Source organism: Bos grunniens, chromosome 8 (genome assembly GCF_055505025.1).
Source record: "Bos grunniens cultivar Pamir isolate PY7600 chromosome 8, Bosgru_T2T1.0, whole genome shotgun sequence".
NCBI classification, from domain to species: Eukaryota; Metazoa; Chordata; class Mammalia; order Artiodactyla; family Bovidae; genus Bos; species Bos grunniens.
In genome coordinates, this window is record NC_141172.1 from 52,392,529 (window position 1) to 52,414,435 (window position 21,907).

At 40.7% G+C, this 21,907-nt stretch overlaps 1 protein-coding gene across 2 annotated transcripts in view; it reads right to left on the minus strand.

The window, feature by feature from the left end:
* Window positions 1–21,907, minus strand: part of LOC147367068 (guanine nucleotide-binding protein G(q) subunit alpha) — a 315,174-nt gene that overhangs the window by 87,990 nt on the left and 205,277 nt on the right. For both annotated transcript variants that reach the window (XM_086415620.1, XM_086415621.1), the window contains exon 3: window positions 11,663–11,817. In XM_086415620.1, coding sequence (XP_086271746.1) covers window positions 11,663–11,817 — 155 coding nt within the window. The remainder of the gene's footprint in view (window positions 1–11,662; window positions 11,818–21,907) is intronic.

A 21,907-nucleotide genomic window follows, 5' to 3' on the forward strand; every position in this document is an offset into this window, starting at 1 on the left:
AATTATTGAAAAGAAGGTTAGAAAAACTAGGTCGACTTCATTAAAAAAAAAAAAAAAAAAAAAACTAAGACCTCATTGTAAGAGGAACAGTTTTAGGGTACTTGAGATCCTGTTTGACACTGTCTAAAGCACTGGAAGCTAAGAAACTAGAAACACACAGTCTCCGTATGGTTGCAATGTGATTACAGGATTCAAAGGAAAAAAGTAAAAGAAACTGTCAAAGTGAACTTTTTTTTTAAAAAAAGAAAGGAACCATTCTGCAAAACTGCCATCCTGCGGGGATGGTCAAGCACAGGTTTTGGTGAAGACCCACCTATGTGCCCCCTTCTCCTTTGGTAGATCCTGCTGTTCAGAAGAGCCTGGCTGGTAATCTGGTTAGGTGGCTTAGCTGCCCAGGATTTCTGATTACTCATTACACAAACACTTTTATCTTCTCAAGAGCTCAACTTTCATTTTTCCTCTTTAACATCTGGTACACCATGATCAGAGTTCAAGGAGGTACAGAAGAGAATTTGTTTGTAAGAAATTATTTGTTTTAAATACAAAATTCCAGATTTAAAATAAGATCACCTAGTGGTAGCAGGGGGCTACAGTCTCACAGTTTATGAAAGCTACTCAAAGGAAAATATTCTGTGGGATAAAACAGGAAAGAGTATGTATTTCAATCTTTCTTTGCCAAAAAACTAAACCAACTCAGAAAATCAGATTTTTTTGAAAGTAAATTAAATAGCTCATAAAAAGATACTATATCACTACATTTATAAACAGTTTCAGAATGTTATATATGGATAGTTGATCTCAATGTCAACCATAAAGGGACTGACTACTGGTGTCAAGTGGGGAAGGAGCTGGCAGCTATATGTGATTCAGGCAGGCTCTAGGACCAGGCCTAGGTCACAGCAAAAGATTCCTAACTAAGTCTGTTGCTCAAACAAATTGACCTTGTAATTAAAAGAGCAAAAAAACCAAACAACAATGGTGGGGGAAGGAATAAATCAGGAGCTTGGAATGAATATCCACACACAACTATATATAAAATAGATGACCAAGAAGGACCTACTCTATAGCACAGGGGACTCTACATAAGGTTCTATGATAAGCTATGTGAGAAAAGAATCTGAAAAAGAATGAATGTATGTACATGTATAACTGAATCAATTTGCTGTGCACTGAAACTAACACTGTAAATCAACTATGTGGTGTGCTGGTGGTTTAGTCACCAAGTTGGGTCTGACTCTGGGGACCCCAAGGACTGTGGCCCACCAAGCTCCTCTGTCCATGGTATTTCCCAGGCAAGAATACTGGAGTGAGTTGACATTTCCTTCTCCAGGGGATCTTCCTGACCCAGGGATTGAACTTGCATCATCTGCATTGCAGGCAGATTCTTTACCACGGAGCTACCATGGAGTCCCAAATCAACTATACAACAGCAACAAAATCAACAGAAGAGAGAGTGAAAGAGAGATATAGAAAGAGAAGAGGAGGGGAAAAAGGCCTTTTCAATTTGCCTGTTTGGCTTTCTTAATTTATTCATCTTTTATATGACAATTTTCAAAGCTGTTGACTAATTATGACACAATTTTTATACTTCTAAGATGTATCAAGCATCAGAAGGCTACTTTTTATTCTAGTCTGCCTCTCTTGAACTGTAATGACAGTGCTTAATTCATTTTTCAGTTAATTTACACATATTTATTGAAAATCTGTTCTTTGTCAAATTCAAATCACTGTGTGTGTTGGAGGAGTGGGGCTCGCACAGGGAGCTGGTAAAAAATACTTATACGTGTGTATATATACACACACATATTCTTTGCCTGTAGGGACATCAGGTTACCTGGGAAGTAAAGACAGCACAGATGAATCAATTAAGAAATAATTAAGTGCCAAATTATGAGGTGCTAACTATGAATGCATTAAGAAGGGAGAGATGATTATGAACTGGTCACTGGAGAATTGCGTAGAAAAGTGGAGGATGAGTTACACGGTGCAGACCTAAGGGGACTAGAACAGGCTAAAGAGGAAAGAGAAGAGAGATGGGAAGAAATCAGCAGACACATAAATGACTTACTCTTTTATCATTCAACAACTTTCCCTGAAAGCCTATATTGAAGGCTAGGCACCTATATTGAAGTGCATAGCACTGGGTGGGAGCCACAAAGCAAAAAAAAAGATGTGAATCCTGTCCTCAAGGAGCTTGTGTTCTAGCAATGGAGATAAACATGCCGGCTAACAGCCATCTTACAGTGCAGATAAGATGTGGCTCATAAGAGAGCTTCCAGTGATGGTAGACAAGAGATGGCCATGAGCAAAAGGTTGCTGACCAAAGCGGGTCTCTCATGGTCATGTCTCTGTAACTTGGATACTGGTTCTGTAGAATCAAAACTTTCATTTTAACAAGGATGTCTGGGTTTGAGGAGCTGGTCATATTAAGCTAGTTAAACTAATTATAGACCAAAATTCTTTAAATCAAGAAGCCCTTGTGCTCATGAAGAACATCAGGGTAAGCCCATCAGAGTTCAAAAAGGGCTTGGCAGGTGAGGAGTCAAAATAAAGGAACGGGCCAGATGGAGAAAGCAACGGTCCTGGGCTCCCCTGAGACTGGACGTGGGGTTACCTCCCAGTCAGGCACATGTTATGTTAGGCCCCTTTCAGAAGCAGGTCAGTCCTACCTTTGGTTACACTGACTGTTAAATCCCATCACGCCCTCCTAAACCAGCTGTACCAGGCACCACATGGGGCCAAAGCCAAGACACATGAGACACAATCCTTGTTCTCAGAGCCAAATCTACTCAGTCAACGTTTCTGGTCATTTATTCCATCATTAGTACTGGACATCCTTTGCATGGCATTTAGAGGTAGTGCCAGGGAATACAATCTAGCACTCCCTGAAGCTCACTTCCTATCTGAAGTTTTGTTGGGCAAAGCAAGTTTACTGAAGGCGTACTGCGGAGGGACAGCAGGCCCTCCTTTCTCCGTTCTCAAAAACGAATCTCCAGGTTGATTTTGAGCATCCCACGCATAAGCTAGGGTCTCTCTACATGGCAGAAATGGAAAAAGAATATTAGCTGCCTTTTAATATTCAGTCTTCTTCCATGGAGGAAGAAGTTCCAACTTTTTTCTTTTCTTTTGTGGGGTCGGGGTGGGGGCTGAAATCAGATAGTAAGTATTTTAGGCTCTATGTGCCATTCAGCTTCTGTTGCAATGATTCAGACTCTGCCACTGGGCACAAAACAAGCTTTGGACAATACATAAACAAATGGGCTTGGCTATGTTCTAATAAAACTTAATTTATAAAGACAGGCAGCAGGCGGAGTCTGGCCTACAGGTTTTCCAATCCTGTTCTGTAGTAACAGCACCCCTGTTTTCATCTGGGTACCATGTCATCCTGAGTGGGTTGTGGTAAGGGCTGTAAAGAAGAGGTCAAGCAACTGAACATGCAAACGCTCTGCCAAAACACGAGCAAGCAGCAAAGTGATAGAGTGAAGCGTGTCTCCCGTGTCCAGTCTACTCTTCAAGCAGAGTGAATGAATGATCACCAGGTATTGAGGTAAACCCTTTCCCTATCACATCTCTGTAATAAAGGTTAGAAAGAAGTTAGTCTTATCTAAGTCTTACCATCTCTAGCAGCTCCAGGCATTTTGAAAAAGCAATACTAGAGACCAAGTCTTAGAATCTGATGGATTCTTCACTGTGGAAGACAAATTACAGGATGCGTGCATGCTCAGTTGTGTCCGACTCTTTGAGATTCCATGGACTGTGTAGCCCGCCATGCTCCTCTGTCCATGGGATTCTCCAGGTAAGAATACTGGAGTGGGTTACCATTTCCTCCTCCAGAGGATCTTCCCAACCCAGGGATCAAACCAGGGTCTCCTATATTTCCTGCATTGGCAGGCAGATTCTTTACCATTGAGCCAGCTGACAGCCCAAATTACAGGGTGTATTTTGTTTCATTCTTGTGAAAGGTTATTAGGAGATCATTAGATAAAAGAAAACAAAAATAGAAGTAAATATGTCACTCAGGTGAAAAAAGGTCCATTCCATGTTATTACTGTCACTCTTTGGGGTGGGGGGGAAGCAAACATATTCAAGATCAATTATCCTCTTTTGAGCTCAAAATAGCATTTTGAGTAATTTAACTATGTAGAGAATAATCTCTCTGCCTATACATTTCCAGGTAAATTTGGGGAGTGCCAGGTTTTCACTTGACTGCATAGGATAATGGTTTCTCAGATAAAGGCAATCTACTGTTACAGAATCAAAGGATTTCAGAATTTACAAGGGAGTTTAGAGATTACAGAGCACATACCACTATCGGAGGCAAATGAAACTTACAGAGCCAAAGTCCCACAGGTGAGGAGAGGCAGATGTAGTTCCACTAAATGCTAGACTGTGACTCAATGGTCTCACCATATGATGTCTCATCTGCCTCTAAAAGCCTGCAGTAGGCTTACATTTCTTTTTAACCATCAGACAAAGAGTAAAGTTATAATGGCTCCGAGAGTCAGAGCCTACACACTCTTGGGTTCAAGTGTTTGGCACATGAGTCAATTAACAAGGTACTTCCTCAAGGATTCAGCCTGAAATCAGGTAGATATGCTAATCTACCTCCAAAAACTCATTTTGCACTTAAAATTCAACATTCAAATTCCTTGTGCATTTTTAAATTAAAAATTTAAACATGAAGTTAGAAGTAAACTCCAAACCTGACTTATGCTCAAAAGTCAATTATGTACTTTGGATTTATGGGCTGTGAAACATGTGGAAATTTCAAAAAGGTTTCTGATTTACTGACAACCTTGGAGGGCACTTCAGGAAAGCAAGATTAGGGATTACTTGGTCCCTTACGGTGAACATACACTGTATAGTCCATGGGGTCACAAAGAGTCAGACACGACTGAATGACTTTCACTTTCACTTTACAGTCAACATGGACAGAGCGGTCTTTTGCCAAGCGCCTGCAGTGTGAAGACTTCACACTACATGACAAGTTGATTGAGATTCGTGTTCTCTAGCTAGTCAGGGAGCTTTTGGTACTGTAGGCAGTGAACTCATTTGACCTGATGTCTCACTATATTAAGGCAGGTGGTGAACCACAGCAAAAAAAGGGGGAAAAAAAGTAAACCTACAGCCATCTGTTTATTGTGCTCTTTACCTAAAGATAGTCAAGAGTCCTCAGACTTTTTTTAAAAAAATCAATAACAAAAAAGGTAATAAGGGAATCCACAAAACTCTCCTGCATCTTAGAATGCTTTTTTAGTCTTTCATTAAATAGAACTGGAGGAATATGCCAAATGAAAGCCAACTGCAAATTTTTCCTAAACTGCTCATCTAGAATTTCCCATCTCTTTGCTTCTACCAGTGTTGCCTGTCCTTTGAGCCATCTGATTGTTTTATTATGATCAGCAAGTTGGCTAATCAAAGTAGAAAAAGGAAAGCTCAAATTATTTTAGTGTTTTTATGGCTCTAGTTTGACTCCAGTAAAAAGTTATTGGATGAAATATGGGAAAAAAAGGTTAAAACTCTAGACTAAAATAAAGAAACAGTATTTCTCAATTATTTGTGACTTACATCTTCCATGTTGTATGAACAACTGATATATTGTTAAACATAGATCGAGCTTCCCAGGTGGCACAGTTAAATTTTCTCGATGATAATCATAACCCTTGTGGGTGTATTTCCCAGTAAATTCTACTTAATTTTCCCCTTGATCTTACACATATAGAACTACATACAGGCAACAATATAGTGCTCATACTCAGTCATGCCTGACTCCTTGCAACCCCAAGGACTGTAGACTGCCAGGTTCCCCTGTCCATGGAATTTTCCAGGCAAGAATATTGGAGTGGGTTACCATTTCCTACTCCAGGGGATCTTCTCGACCTAGGGACTAAATGCATGTTTCCGGCATCTCCTGCATTGACAGGCAGGTTCATTACCATTGTACCACCTGGCACTGCAATAACATTATGAAGATTAATAAATTATTTGCATCTTTCATGGTGAGTGATTTTAAACTCATAGGTATTTATCTACTAGATTCCCTGGTGCCTCAGTGGTAAAGAATCTGCCTGCCAATGCAGGAGACATGGGTTTGATCCCTGAGTGGGATCCCTGGAGAAGGAAATGGCAACCCACTCCAGTATTCTTTCCTGGGAAATCCCATGGACAGAGAACCCTGGTGGGCTACAGTCCACCAGGGATTGCAAAAGAGTTGGACATGAATCAGGGACTAAGCAAACAAAAAATTTATCTATTAGTCCATCATCAATATACCTGTCAATTATCAATCAATCAATCTCTTATTCATTCCTTCAACTCTCTATCCATCCAGCCATCTATCCTCCTTTGTGAGGGTAGGTTTCAGTGATTAAAAACTCAGGCTCCGGAGGCAGCAAATCTGACTTTAGTTCTTACTTCTATCACTTACTAATTGTGTGACCCTCTGAGACCCTATGTTCTCCTCTGTTTCATGGAGATAATAAGAAATATCTACAGCTTTGCATGTAAACAACTACACAGAATCTAACACATAGAAGCGTTCAGCAAAAAAAAAAATAAAGTGTTCAAGCTCTTTTGGTAATAGCTTTTCAAGGATGCTAGACCTTCAAAAACGGCAGGAAAAAAGAGACTTAAATGCCTGTAGCTCTGGCACATCATAGTTCATTTATAACAGCCAAAGACAGATAGTGCCTACATCATGGTCACTGAAACTGTGGAAATTATCTAAGTGTGATTTCAAGGAACAATCATTCACAAAGGTCAAACGTGAGCACCCAATGTTACGCTCTAATGGGCAGAGGGGAGAGACACTTCAGTAAATATGATAACAGTTACAAAAGAGATTTGTACAAATATTAAGATACAGGGCAGGGCTTCCCAGATGGCTCAGTGGCAAAGAATCTGCCTGCCAACGGAGGAGCATTGGCTCAATCCCTGGTCCGGGAGGACCCCACATGCCACAGAGCAACTGAGCCCGTGTGTCACAGCTACTGAGCCTCAGCTCCAGAGCCTGGGAACTGCAACTTCTGAAGCCTGTGTGCCCGAGAGCCCATGCTTGGCAACAAGAGAAACCACCACAATGAGGAGCCTGTGCACCATGACTAGAGGGACATCCCTGCTTGCTACAACCAAAGAAAAGCCCACGAAGCAACGAAGACCCAGCACAGCCATTAAAAGACAAAGATACATGGCGGAGTGTCATATAACCTCTGGTATTGGGCAAGACTTTCAGAGGCTGTGACTCTTGAATTGGGTCTTGAAGGATAAATAGGAGTTCACCAGAGAGAAAGAAGAAGAGAGGCATGCTTGGGCTCTGTTCTCAGTATTCCTGGCAAGTGGCCTGCCCTGACTCTCACAACCAGCATGTTTCTGGAGGAAACTGCTGTTAAGCTGCAAACTTTACGCAGATATGCATGGCAGGCACCAATTCTCAAACTGCTAGAGATCAGATTTAATATCTACATGCTCCCCAAATCTAAACTGAAGAGCCACAAGAGAGACAGTCAGTACTCAGGAAGGCTGGTCTTAAATTCTGTAAGGTGGTGATACTGTCTAAGAAATTAGATTCAGCATATCAACAAAGTTTTAAAATTTTTATCATAAAGATAGAGCAACATAGAAGCCCCCACATGAAGTAAAGATGCAGGATAAAATACTAAAGATATATCAGTGGAAAGTACACAAAAGTCAGAAAGGAAACGGTTAACAACTATCTCGAATTCAGAGAAAGGAATTGTGTTGAGTCACCCTGTGAAAATGAATTCAGTATTGGGAATGAGTGATGCTCAAGACAGGTGAGCTACAGCCTCATCAGCAGTATTCCCGAACTTCAGGGGACCTTCCCTGGACCACAATGGAATGACATGTGGAATACACAAGCAAATGGGTGAATCCAAAGAGCCACTGGTCTTTTCTGTGTGCTTGGAGGGTTTTCCTGGCTAAGAAAAGGAAAGTGCCCAGGACTAAGATGGGGAAGAATAAAGAGACTCCAATACTTGGCCTCCTGGCACAATGGAATTAAAGGTAGGCCAGCTAGGCATCTTGGGCACTGAGCTATAAGACAAAAAGTACCAAAATATCCTATGAAGATAACAGAAACATGGGGCCAGCTAACTCAGGTTTCCACACACAATTTCCATAATTGGCAGGAAGTGATTGGTTCTAATCCCTGAAAGTAAACAAGAGTCTTCTAGAGAAAACAAAGGGGAAAATGAAACCTCCCTAGGTTTCATTTAGCTAAGATGATCAAATGTTCCTGCTTGACTAGGAGATTTCCAGTTTACACCTGCTATTTCATTCTAATTATTAATAGTAACCCTTTCCTTCACAAAATGTCCTGGTTTGATGATAAATTATACAGTCACCAGCTATTTAGTCTATGTAACAAATTACTGTAACAAAAAGATTGAAACATATACTTTTTGGCAGAAAATGTATTTCAGGATAATCAAATAGCATCAAGAGAAGAAAACCTTGTACTTCACAGAAGAATGCCAACGCAGACCAACGGATAAAATTTGGAATTCTTATATCAGACAAGACTTAATGATTGGAATTAAAACATCAGGTGAAGAGTTTATGGGGAACTGGAGACTACACAATGACAAAGTCACACCACACAGATTGTTTTTGGTGGCAGGAGGAAAAAAATACAGGTTTATCATGGAGGCTGTCAGTGCCCAAACACTGTTGTGAAACTTAACTTACCAGTGACAGATAAACCCATGCATGAGATCACTTAGAGTGTGTTCTGCTCACTGGTAAACCTTAACTTACCAATGATAAGTAAACCAGTGCAGGAGATCACTTAGAGTATGTTCTACTCACTGGTGAACATTAACTTACCAATGACGTGTAAACCAGCGCACAAAATCTTGTGTGCTCTACTCACAGTGTTTAACTGGGATCTAACCAAGCCTTTAAATGTGACTTTCAGTTTGTAGAAAATCCAAGAGGCAGCGGAGAAAGTTAAATCATGCAATGAGGCAGCAGTCAGACCCAATCCAGGCCAGTCTTTTTGACATGCCAGTGAAACGCGGAACAGGCTTCTACTAGATTAAGAGACTTAAGGGACATAAAAACCAAATGCAGCGTGTTGTCCTAAAATCAACTGACTCTAAAGAACATTTTGGAAGAATTTGGGAAATATGAAAATGAACTGGATATAGAATGATAAAAAGGACTGATGATTAGTTTTTAGGTATAATATGGTATTACTTATTATGTAAGAAAATGTCCATTTTTTTAAAGATGCACACTGAAATGTGGATATAGGGACATGTTGTTACAACGTACTTTATTACTTTTGCATAAACATATGCAAAATGAAATAGGTGTATGTGCATACACACATATATCCACATGTTTAGAAAATAGAGTTCTCCCTGTCCCCACCAAGGGAAACTAGAACTGTTTAAACAGTCATCATTTGCAGGGGTTGATATCAGCCCGTCCCAGGTGCCCCCACATCTTGAGCTCTAACATGAGGGATGTGCCTACAGAGTGAGCGTGTTTTTATGGCAGATGCAGCCCATGTGACCGAGGTCTAAGATGATGGCTTTCCCCAGCATCACAGTGCTAACACGGGCCTGGAGTAACTGTCGCGGATAACTCTTAGCCTTAAAGCAACTCATGGGTACCTGTCTAGGAATCCACAAATCTGAGCTGAAGTAATGTCACCAGACATGTGGTGGAGCTTTGTCTCAAGAATACAGCTGCAGCAGCTGACCCAGGTGTCCTCAGGGCAAACAGGAATCTCTCAGAGGGCCTACGAGGAGCAGGAGGCAAATCGTTTCCTAACGGGAAGCCCTAACTCGGTAAGCACATCATTATCGGACACTGGTGCTCTGATGCCCTAGTCACAGGACTTCTCTGTAGGGAGAAGAGATCTGGGGGACAGGTAGAGACTAGAACAGGTGAGGAGGGGGAGAGACAGGATTTACGCTAAAGTAAAAAGAAAGGGATTTAGAAATGATGGGAGGCAAGAGGATTTCTTGGTGAATGTAACTTTTTAATGGAGGAGTTCTTCATTGGTAGGGGCCAGGAGAGGCATCACAGTAGTGAATCGAGAAGTGGAGGAGTTAAAGAAGGACCAGAGCTGAGGGCGGATGAGGAAACCAGCAGGCAGGGGAAGGCAGAGTGAGCAGGGACAAGGACAAGGGGTAAAACACAGCAGCAACGTGGGGAGATGGATGAGATCCAAAATGGCAAAGGAAACAGAAGGACAGAGGGGGCAGCATGGAAAAGGAAGACAGCTGGTCAAAGGTTGAGGGGGCAGAATTTGGAACAAAAAAGAGCTGAATGCATCTTCTCATCTCTGTACTTACAGAAACTTACACAGTTGGAACTCGGGGAGGGGAGAGGAGAGAGGGAGAGAGGAAGGGGGCGGGGCGAAGGAAGGCAGGCAGACATAGAAGAGGAAGACAGGCAGCGTGCAAGGAGGACAGAGGAAGCCAGGAATGAGGAAGCACGCATTTCAGAGACACACGAGGTGGGTACTGGCTTAAACACGACAGATACGGTCTCCTGAGCATTTCACATCACTTTTCAGAATGACGTAATTCAGATTTACCTTGGGAATCCAAGTACTGTTTTGGCCAGGCAATATTTCTGTGGCTGACCTGAATCATAATTCATCTTAAACAAATGCCTAGAACTAGGGTAAGAGCGTGATCTACTTTACTGCAAAAACAGAGCCCAACTGCTCTTGGATCTTCCCTGCACTGTTAAGCGATGTCAATCTGCACGTAGGGCTCCTTATTTCCCCTATAGTCCGGCCCTTGTTCAGAGGGTCATTTCAACATACAAACTGGCCTAAGGCTGCAGAATACTTTCCACCCTTTCTTCTGTCTGCCCAGAACCAATAGAAGAGGCAAATGCTGGGTTAACATAATGGAGACAGAAATCTGAAAAAAAACACTAAAAAAAACAAAATTCCATTTTTCAGGCGCCTGATTATCTACATTGCTGACCACATTGATTACATTAATCCAATGATTGCCAAATCTTTACTTTTCTTTTTATTAGGCAAGATTTAATCTAGAGAATTAACAAATCTCTCTAGGATGCAAATCCCTCCTGGGACACATGATTGTGATCGACAGCTCACAAAATAATCCTGGGATGCATGCAAAATTAGACTCACACGCAATTTCCATGCAAAAGCAAACCTATCCATCAACAAAACAGTGGGTCCCAGAAAGCAGTCAAGATCCTATGTCTGGAAACCGGGAAGTCTGATGTTTGAGAAGCCATAATTAAGTGTATTTATTAGAGGTTCTTCTGTGTAGGTGCTTTCCAACACATGAATAAGATTAGAAACTTGCATTAAAATTGATTATTATCAGATTTCAAATCACAATGAAGTACATGTTTGAGAATCACTGGTTTACAATTTGGGGGAAGAGATGGGTTAGTGGATGCAGATTCCTAGAGTCTTCAGTTGGTTTTCAAACAGAAAACAATAAAAGAAATACTCTCCCTGACTCATGATGCCAATCCCTTACATAGAGTCTAAATTTATAAAGCTGGCACAAATTTAATATCTATAATTCCTAACTGTGCAGTCAGAATCAGATACGATACACAGGACCGAGACGGTCTCATTGCAGAAACCATGAAAGAAAAGAGGAAGATGCAAAGGGCCTTCTGGAGGAATACTCACTATTTGGTAGAGTCAGATAACTGATATTCTCGTCGTCTGTCATAGCATTCCTGGATTCCAGGATCATTCCATAAACTCTTTATTGCATCTACATATGGATTCTCAAATGCAGATACCTTCTCCACATCAACTTCTCGAACTAACTGTGCATGAGCCTGTTTAAAAAAAAAAAAAAAAAAGCAGTTTTAATCTCCTTTCCATTGAAGAAAACTGCCTTGGCTTGCACACTGCATTATGGTCTTTCCTCATATACTGGTTTTCAAACTGGTTTGTAATAAAGTAATGCTGCTTCTTTTTTCTTTTCCTTAGATAAAACCCAGTCCCAAATCTTTTCCTCCAGAGTAAATGCTGAAGCTACCTAAAGATGACAAGAGAAAAGCAGACTGTTCAGCTCCCACAGGAACAATGAGGATGGTATGCTACAAATAATGACTATTTTCAGGTGATGATCATAATCCTAAAACAGTTCATATTATTAAAGGGAAAAAGACTGGGTTATTTATCCCCTCTATGTTTATAGTTTATTATAATCAAACACATAATATACGCAGCCTATGAGTGTTATATCTTAGCAAAAACTCAGTCAGACTCAACTAATCAGCATTAGTTTCTATGATTCACTGTGAGGATTAGGGTGTAAAACTACTAGAAGAACAGTTAATAGTAATGATTTGATTTTCACAATAGTGACCATGCCCCCTCTACTCCCACACACCCAAATTTTCAATATTTACTTTATATCTACCTCATATCTTATCAGATTGAAGAGTCTACTCAATTTTTAACACAGAAAAAGGACTTTGTTATATTCATTATATACAACATTTAGTAGGAAAGAGGTAAACAGACTTTTAAAAAATTTTCAACAAGATTTAAATCAAAATGTATGGTCAACCTCCAAATTAAACAGCATACACCACTGCCTAACAATCTTAACAAAATAGATTTCATAGGTGTAGTACACATGTAAATTATACAGTACATAAATGTGCAAATCAACAGATATAATAACTAATTATCTTGAAAACTGGAGACAGATGGCTACTAATTTATTAAAACAGTCTTGATTTTGCACAAACTTCTGAACTAGGTTAGTGAATGGCTATCTTGATTACATGATGACCTAATTATTCCTTCCATAGAGTTTCAAGCAGATAGAATTTAATAAATTTAAACTTGTGATTAGGCATGTCTGGTTCCCAATCTTTCTCTTCCTTCTCATCCCATAAGACGGAAGGGAATCCATGTCATTAGACTAATCTTTACTTAAATAAGATTTTACAAAGCCTAAAGTGCCAAAATTGAAGAAACCACCTTTCTTGCTGGTTCTACGTTGACTGTGACCATCAGATCTGGTAAGTGAGAAGCCCTATAGCTCTGCCCTGCACCCCAACATTGGAAGATGAATCCCTAAAATTGTTTTATGTACCTAGTTCCTGCCCAGACAATCTGTCCTATCCCAGCAATCTGACTATCCTGAAGTCCTGTTTCCAAGTGTCACTCCAGGTGGGCCTAGGCCAATCATAGCTTTCCAGGAAACCCCCGCTTTGAAAATATGTCACTGGTTCCCCAACGAATCCCCAGTGCTATGCTCTGCCTGGCTCTGTGGCACCCGTTGCTCTATGTCGATACCAAAGACTGTCCTGGTCCCACCTGCTCAAGTGGACCTCCTCCAAGCACAAAACATTAGGTATGGGGCATGCTCCACTCTGCCCAGCAGGTATGTCTCATACCTTATATCTTAAGGTCAAGCTTTAGGCCCTGTCCTTCTGCCCTTGCTCACTGAATACAAACAAGTTCTAATTCTTTGTGTCCTGAGATATGACAATGATCATGCATGGTATAATCCTAAATTCAATTTCCTGGCTACATCTGATTTACAGGGTTCTCTGGAGGATTCTGTGGAAGTTAGAAGACAGATGCAAGGCAGAAACAGGCATGCACAGGATGGTCTCCTACTGGACACATTCTAAAGACATGGTTTTCATCGGACTCTGCTTCCTCTTTTGACACTGGATAAGTTGCTTAATCTTTCCAAATGTTATCTCTGGTGGGCAACATCTTGTCACACCAAGTCCATGTGGCTTATTACTGTGCTACAATACAGTAGATGAGTGGTTCTCAAAAGGTGGTCCACACCCCAGCAGGATTACTTGGGAATTTCATAAAAATGCAATCCTTTAATCCTACATCAAACTTTCTGGATGAGAAACTGATTAACAATCTGTTTCAAGAGACCCTCTGGATGATTCAGATGCATGGCAAAGTTTGAGAACCACTGCAAGCTATCAAGCATCACGTAGACACTAGTTGTTGTGGTCATAATTAACTGTCTGGCTGGCCATGAAATTGTTATTGGAAACTAAGAGAAGAGGCCCAGAAAGGCAACAGCACTCCAAAACAAGGGGCGTTAAAAGGGCCAGGAAGCCACAGAAATGAGTAAAACAGGCTGGATGTAGGTAATAGTGAGTGATGAGAACTGCAGCACACTGAGAAACACAGACCCTAAAGAAAGAGGACAGCTGCTAGTTAGCTCCAACTAATTGTTGCCACTGGGATACAAGCTGAGTGTTGCCAGATTTTCTGAGTTATCAAGGGAAGCCAAAAATCTAGATCTTTCCATGAGATATCCCTAATTTTTATTCTTGGCAACGCTATAAAAGATAAAGTGTATCTGTGGCTGAGCTGGATCAGGTACCAATCATTTGCTTCTCCACGGACTTCCCTAATAAGATTGACCAATAACACCATGTCTTACACTGAACCTGGGATACAGCAGCTGGCCACTTAACACATGCTAATGGGGAAGTAATTCTGCAGCACTTTCCTACAATAATATTTAGACAAACTATTATACTATCCATAGGGAGAAATGGCCGAGACTTCTTTAAATTGGGTAAAAGCTACATGATGACACAGAATAGTGTAGGCAATATTTAAAAACTGAATTTGATACTCATTACAACGGGCCAACCATGTCATATGGAAGGAGTTCTATTTCTGTTTCTAAGGTAGGGAACTTAGAGAAAACAGTTTCAACAGAGCAGACACTTTTCAAGATGATGATTAAATGTTTATTGAACCCCAAAGAAATGTTAGGTAATACAGCAATTAAAGACTTAGACCCAGTTCCTATGAGGTGCAGGGGTAGGGTTAGGGGTGGGGGGACAGTCCACAGACACAGTTCCTGTGAGGTGTAGGGGTAGGTTGGCGGTAGGGGGAACAGTCCATATAGCTGGCAACCAAAGCACAGGATTATGTGCTCCAGGAGGAGAAACAAGAGGGAACATTTGCATTTCCATCTTTAATTTCAGTTGACTGAAAGAGACAACATTCTCAACAGTTGTATAACTGAAAAGTCTTCCTGTAAAATGAGATTACTTTTTACTGTTGGAAAACTCCTCCAATTTTCTCTCTTGATCTACCTCAATGTGCTTTTTCTTACATCTGGAAGACCTTCTCTATTCCCTTCCATATCTCTTTTAGCTTTTGTTCAGGCACCATATCCTATGCTGTCTCTCACAAGAAGATATTCCCAGTGTTCCTCCTCTCCCCCAAAATGTGATCTTTGCATCTTCTGAACCATGGAACTTCTACATTTCTTGACTTACCGTCTTCTAGACCATACATTGAAGGAAGGGGCTGTAGCTCCTGGCTCTCGTTTCTTTTGGGGCCCAGCACAGAGTGAGCAGACAACAAATATTTGTCAGATTTAAAAGTCATACATAAACCCAACTTCCTACAAGCCAAAGTCGAGTTTGTTAAGGAAATCTTCCACCCATTACCTACTCTCTCAGAACCACACAATCCTCAATAGCACTTACGTCAGTAGCTAGTGTATATCTATCCGGATGATATTTGTTAGTATCCTTCTCCCTAATCACAGTACAAGTTCCGAGACAAACTCAGTGTTGCAGTATCAGGGTCTAGCAGAGTGCCTGTCACTGATGCTCAATAAATATTTGTTCAATGAAGAATACAGGAAGGAACAGTAGAAATTATACTGAGCTGGAAACAGGGACACCTAAATACTAGGCCTGGTTTTACACCTAACACAAGCAATAACCCTTAGAAGAAATTATTTACTTCTTTACAACTTCATTTTCCTGGTCTATAAGGTTATGCAATTGAAACAAATCATTTCCCTATGGCTTCATCTAGACATATACTCCACGATCATAAATAAATACATCTAGAATACACAGAGCACCAAGGACTTATGATCTTGTCCCTCAAGGAGCACATAATATTATCGTTTATTGCAACAAAACCTCACTATTTCAAAAGTGCCTGAGAATACAGGGCAGAACATGAGGAAGTCTGTATGAGTGATGGTATATTGGGACTGAACAAGAAGAACTCAGTATGGCCAGACAAGGCGTCAGAGAGAAGACAGGAGTTAGCTGGCAGGTGGAGATAAAGATGTGTGACGAGAGGAGGAGGAATAGATGAACAAAGGTTTGGTAGACAAAATAAACATGGCACTCTCTTAACTGTGGGAAAACAGTCTAGTGAGGAAATTTCATGCTGACCCTTAATGCAAATTAACCTCCACAGTGAAAGCTACAATATTAACCTCACCTGTGAACCATAACTAATATCCACTTAAGTCAAATCCTGTATGAATTTGAAGTAGAGGTAACGAATAGATTCAAGGGACTAGATATAGTTAACAGTGTGCCTGAAGAACCATGGACAGAAGTCTGTAATACAGGACGCGGTGAACAAAACCATCCCAAAGAAAAAGAAAAGCAAGAAGGCAAAGCGGTTATCTGAGGAGGCTTTACAAACAGCAGAAGAATGAAGAGAAGTGAAAAGCAAGGGAGAGAGGGAAAAGTACATCCAATTAAACACAGAGTTCCAAAGAACAGCTTAAAGAGACAAGAAGGCCTTTTTCAATGAACAGTGCTTAATAATAGAAGAAAACAACAACAGGGGAAAGACTGGAGATCTCTTCAGGAAAACTGGAAACATCAAGGGAGCATTCGGCCCAAAGAAGGGCACAATAAAGGATAAAAATGGTAGAGACCTAGTAGATGTTGAAGACATCAAGAAGAGAGGGAAAGAATACATGGAAGAACTGTATAAAAAAGATCTTTATGAACTGGATTACTAGATGGTGTGGTTAGTCACCCTGAGCCAGACATTCTGGAGTGCAAAGTCAAGTGGCCCTTAAGAAGCACTGCTATTAATAAAGCTAGTGGATGCGATGATATTCCAGTAGAACTATTCAAATTCCTAAAGGATGATGCCATCAAGATTTTGCTTTCATTATGTCAGAAAACCTGGAAGACCCAGCAGTGGCCAGAGGACTGGAAAAAGTCAATCCTCACCCCAATTCCCAAGAAGAGTAGTACCAAAGAATGTGCTAACCATCAGACAATTGCACTCATTTCCCATGCTAGTAACCACCAGCGAAGTTGCTCAGTTGTGTCTGACTCTTTGTGATCCCATGGACTGTATTCTCCATCCATGGAATTTTCCAGGCAAGAATATTGGAGTAGGTTGCCATTTCCTTCTCCAGGGGATCTTCCAGACCCAGGGATCAAACCCAGGTCTCCCACATTGCAGACAGACGTTTTACCATCTGAGCTACTAGGGAAGCCCTCCATGCTAGTAAGGTCATGCTTAAAACCTTGCATGCTAGGCTTCAGCATTATGGGAGCCAAGAACTTCCAGATGTTCAAGCTGGGTTTAGAAAAGGAAGAGGAACTAGGGATCAAACTGCCAACATTTGCTGGATTATAAAGCAAGGGAATTTCAGAACAACATCTATCTGGGTTTCATCGACTACAGTAATGCCTTTGACTGTGTCAGTCAGTCAGTTCACTCGCTCAGTCGTGTCTGACTCTTTGCGACCCCATGAATCGCAGCACGCCAGGCCTCCCTGTCCATCACCAACTCCTGGAGTTCACCCAAACTCTTGTCCATAGAGTCGGTAATGCCATCCAGGCATCTCATCCTCTGTCGTCCCCTTCTCCTCCTGCCCCCAATCCCTCCCAGCATCAGAGTCTTTTCCAGTGAGTCAACTCTTTGCATGAGGTGGCCAAGGTATTGGTAGATCATGACAAAATGTGGAAAGCTCTTAGAGATGGGAATACCAGACCATCTTACTTGTCTCCTGAGAAACCTATATGTGGGTCAAGAAGCAAGAGTTAGAACTCTGTATGGAACAACTGATTGGTTCAAGAAAGGAGTTCACCCAAACTCTTGTCCATAGAGTCGGTAATGCCATCCAGGCATCTCATCCTCTGTCGTCCCCTTCTCCTCCTGCCCCCAATCCCTCCCAGCATCAGAGTCTTTTCCAATGAGTCAACTCTTCGCATGAGGTGGCCAAAGTATTGGTAGATCATGACAAACTGTGGAAAGCTCTTAAAGTTGGGAATACCAGACCATCTTACTTGTCTCCTGAGAAACCTATATGTGGGTCAAGAAGCAAGAGTTAGAACCCTGTATGGAACAACTGATTGGTTCAACAGGGCTGTCTGCTGTCACCCTGTTTGTTTAACCTATACATTGAGCACATCAAGAGAAATGCTGGGCTGGATGAGTTATAAGCTGGAATCAAGATAGGTGGGAGAAACATCAACAACCTCAGATATGCAGATGGTACCACTCTAATGGCAGAAAGTAAAGAGGAATTAAGAGCCTCTTGATGAGGGTGAAGGAGAGATAAAGAGCCATATTAAGACTAAATATTAAAAAAACTAAGACCATGGCCTCCAGTCCCATTACTGCATGGCAAATAAAGGGGAAAAGGTGGAAGTAGTGATAGATTTCCTCTTCTTGGTCTCCAAAATCACTGTGGACGGTGACTGCAGCCATGAAATCAGATGGTTGCTTCTTGGCAGAAAAGTGATGACAAACCTAGACAGTGTGCTAAAAGCAGAGACATCACCCTGCTGACAAAGGTCTGTACAGTCAAGGCTATGGTACTCCTAGTGGTCACGTGTGACTGTGAGAGCTGGACCGTAAAGAAGGCAGAACAACAAAAAACTGATGCCTTTGAACTGTGGTGCTGGTAAAGACTCCTGAACGTCCCCTGAACAGCAAGGAGATCAAACCAGTCAATTTTAAGGGAGATCAACCCTGAATATTCACTGGAAGGACTGAAGCTGAAGCTGAAGCTCCAGTATTTTAGTCATCTGCTGTGAACAGACTACTCATTGGAAAAGTCCCTGATGCTGGGAAAGATCAAGGGCAGAAGGCGAAGAGAGTGTCAGAGGATGAGATGGTTGGGCAGCATCACTGATGCTATGAATGTGAACTCCCACCAACTCTGGGAGACAGTGAGGGACAGGGAGACCTGGCACGCTGCGGCCCATGGAGTTGCAAAGAGTCGGACCTGACTAAGCGACTGAACAACAACAATGAACCATAACCAATGTCTACCATCTATGAAAGTATATTGGCCTCAAAATATGCAAAGATCACTACTTTGCCTCCATCCAGGTCTGAATTTCTAAGTCACTTTTATTGCCTCCTTAGCTTTGTTTTTTAATTCTATCCTTGCTGTTTTGTAAAATGACATTCAAATATAATCTACTGTAATTTGCATTTATGTAAGAGCTTTCACCTGAAGTTCTCAAGTTATTTAAAACTATGACAGCATTTTACAAAATACACATAGAATTTCAAAAATGCCTATATAAATGTCCTCAACAAAAGTGTAATTCTCTCTCTCTTTTTTTGGTAAAAAGTATTCTGTCTGTGAAAAGAATATTTTTTAGTGTGTTAGAGTAGGAAGATAAATTAGACCCTTTTCTATTTTTCCAAATATCAAATGTGAAGTAGTAAAAATCACAAGTAATTATGCAAAATTAAACCACTTACTAATGAAATAGGCTATGATGAAAAGGAAAGGAGTCATTTCTAATAATACAAATAAAAATTAAAATTGACTACCCTTTTTATTTTGAACATCGTACATATAAAAGCAAAACAGGTATGAGTTAATCAATCATATAAACCAAATGCAAAATATAACTCTATTTCAAGTTACAGTTGAACACACTGGATGGAAATATTTAATAATGAATGTGAGCTTTCAGAATTCTTAGCAAGCTGGTGGCAAGCCTCAGAGGGAACATTGTGAGAACCAAGTAACTACTCTTAGGAACTCTGGCAGAATTCTAGGGAAAGACCACATGGAAACCACAGGATGTGCCAATGTGGTAATGTCTTGTTTTTGCGATTTGGTGGTCATAAAATTAAGGTAAATCTTAGGTCTGTTGATATTTCCAAGACTGCTTCAGCAAAAGGAAGGAAGAACTGAGTTCCCACCACAGTGAGTCTTACCCTGCCCACAGAAGGCCAAGTCTTCAGATAAAATAAAAAAGATCTTATAGTCACTTTGGAAGGATTTTCAAAAACTCATTAACAGCTCAGGGCGGCTTTAGGCTGGAATGTCACACCTATTCCGGTTCCTACACTCCAGAAGTAGAAAACCAAATGGTAATTTCCACATTTGTTGAAGCTCTTAGACACAAATATTCAGCTCATTAGGGCAGCTCTATTTGAAAGGATGCCCAGCACAGACAGAGGGCCTCTGATTTAGTAAAATTCTGAACTTCTGTCTGAGTATGTTTCAATCCTGAACTGAGAAGCACATTTTCTTCCCCCCACTCTCAGTGCTTATCTCCATTTTGGCATTTGATTCTAAATTATGGGGGGGGGGGGGGGGGGAAGAAACAGAAAAATCTCAGGCTTTTTTTGTTTTCTTCTCAAAGGAAATACAGAGATGGGATCAAATCTCTGCGTTGCAATACCACCTCCAGCCAGAACTGGTTGAACATGACCTTGAGCAAGCTATTTAACATTTGTAAACCTTTATTTCCTAATCTATTAAATGTGGTAACAACAGTACTTACTTTGATGGTTAAATGACCTAATGGATGTAAAACATTTAAAGACAGCATCTAACACCCAAAGCTAATTGTTTAGAAAGCAAAAGAAAAGGAAAATAGCACAGAAAGTGCAAAAGGCTTGGTATATATGCACTTTTTAGCTCTGAGACTTTGGGCAAACTGCCCACATTTGCTCAAAGTGAAAGAACATTCTAGAGATCATCCTGGATAATGGATATCAATGAGTCCTCAAATTTGCAAATACTCCGTAAAATTTCCTACCAAAAACTTGGCAAGAACTGTCATTTCTTAGACCATTTCACCTTCTCTGACTTCATCAGTGTACACTTCTCTGTGTACGGTGCACTGTACACAGAGTGACAGCTGTTGCTGCATTTTCTTATGGGCATGACTGCAAAACTGACAAAGAATAGCAAAGTCACACTGAGCTACTGCTGGCTGGGTTCTCGAAGCCAGTGACTCATTCCTATAGTACAGCCTCTCCACACTTATGATTCAACTCATGGCTCAGCAAAATTACAAATTACTACATGACACAGCCTTTTGAAGTCTCTGATGAAAATTTTGAATCCTGTATGTAATCTTTCAGTGCTAGGGGTCTACTGATTCTCCTTTGTTACAGCACCCACATCCCTCTGCACGCAGTATCAGAACAGAGTAGGTATGTGCAGACGCTCAAGACCCTTATAAAAATGTCTTGGTATTTGTATATAACCTATGCATCCGCCTGTATATTTAAAATCATCTCTAGATTACTTATATTACTTAATACAACGTAAATGCTATGCTAGTTGTTGCCAGGGCACAACAAATTCAAGCTTTGATTTTTGGAGCTTTCTGGAATTCCTTCCCCCTAACAATATTTTTCATCCTTAGTTGGTTGACTTTGCTGATATCTAGGGTCAACTATACAGAATCTCTCTCTCACTGAGTAACCCAGAGAACCAAAGTAGCAAAGAGGAAGTCCAGGAACAATAGCTTGAGAACCAACCAGACTTCAGCACATTTCAGCCCTGTGTCTTCAGGCTGGTCTCTCAAGTTTCCTGAACCTCAGCTACCTCATCTATGAAACAAAAAAACAATTTGTTTTAGGGTAGTTAGGAAAGTTATAAGAACTGTTAACAAAATACATAAAATACAAGTACTATAATTGCTATGAAACCTTGTGGTATTTCAAAATTATCATTAATAAATATTAATTATTTCAACAAACACAATACTTATCTACTATGTGTCAGGCAATATACTAGATACTAATGAAGTGAATCTGTGTTAAGTAAAATGTTCCAGAGAGCAAAATATTCAATAAAATTTTATTAAACTGCTGCACATTGTTCTACTTTAAGATTTTACAAATTGATTCTCATGACTCGATTTG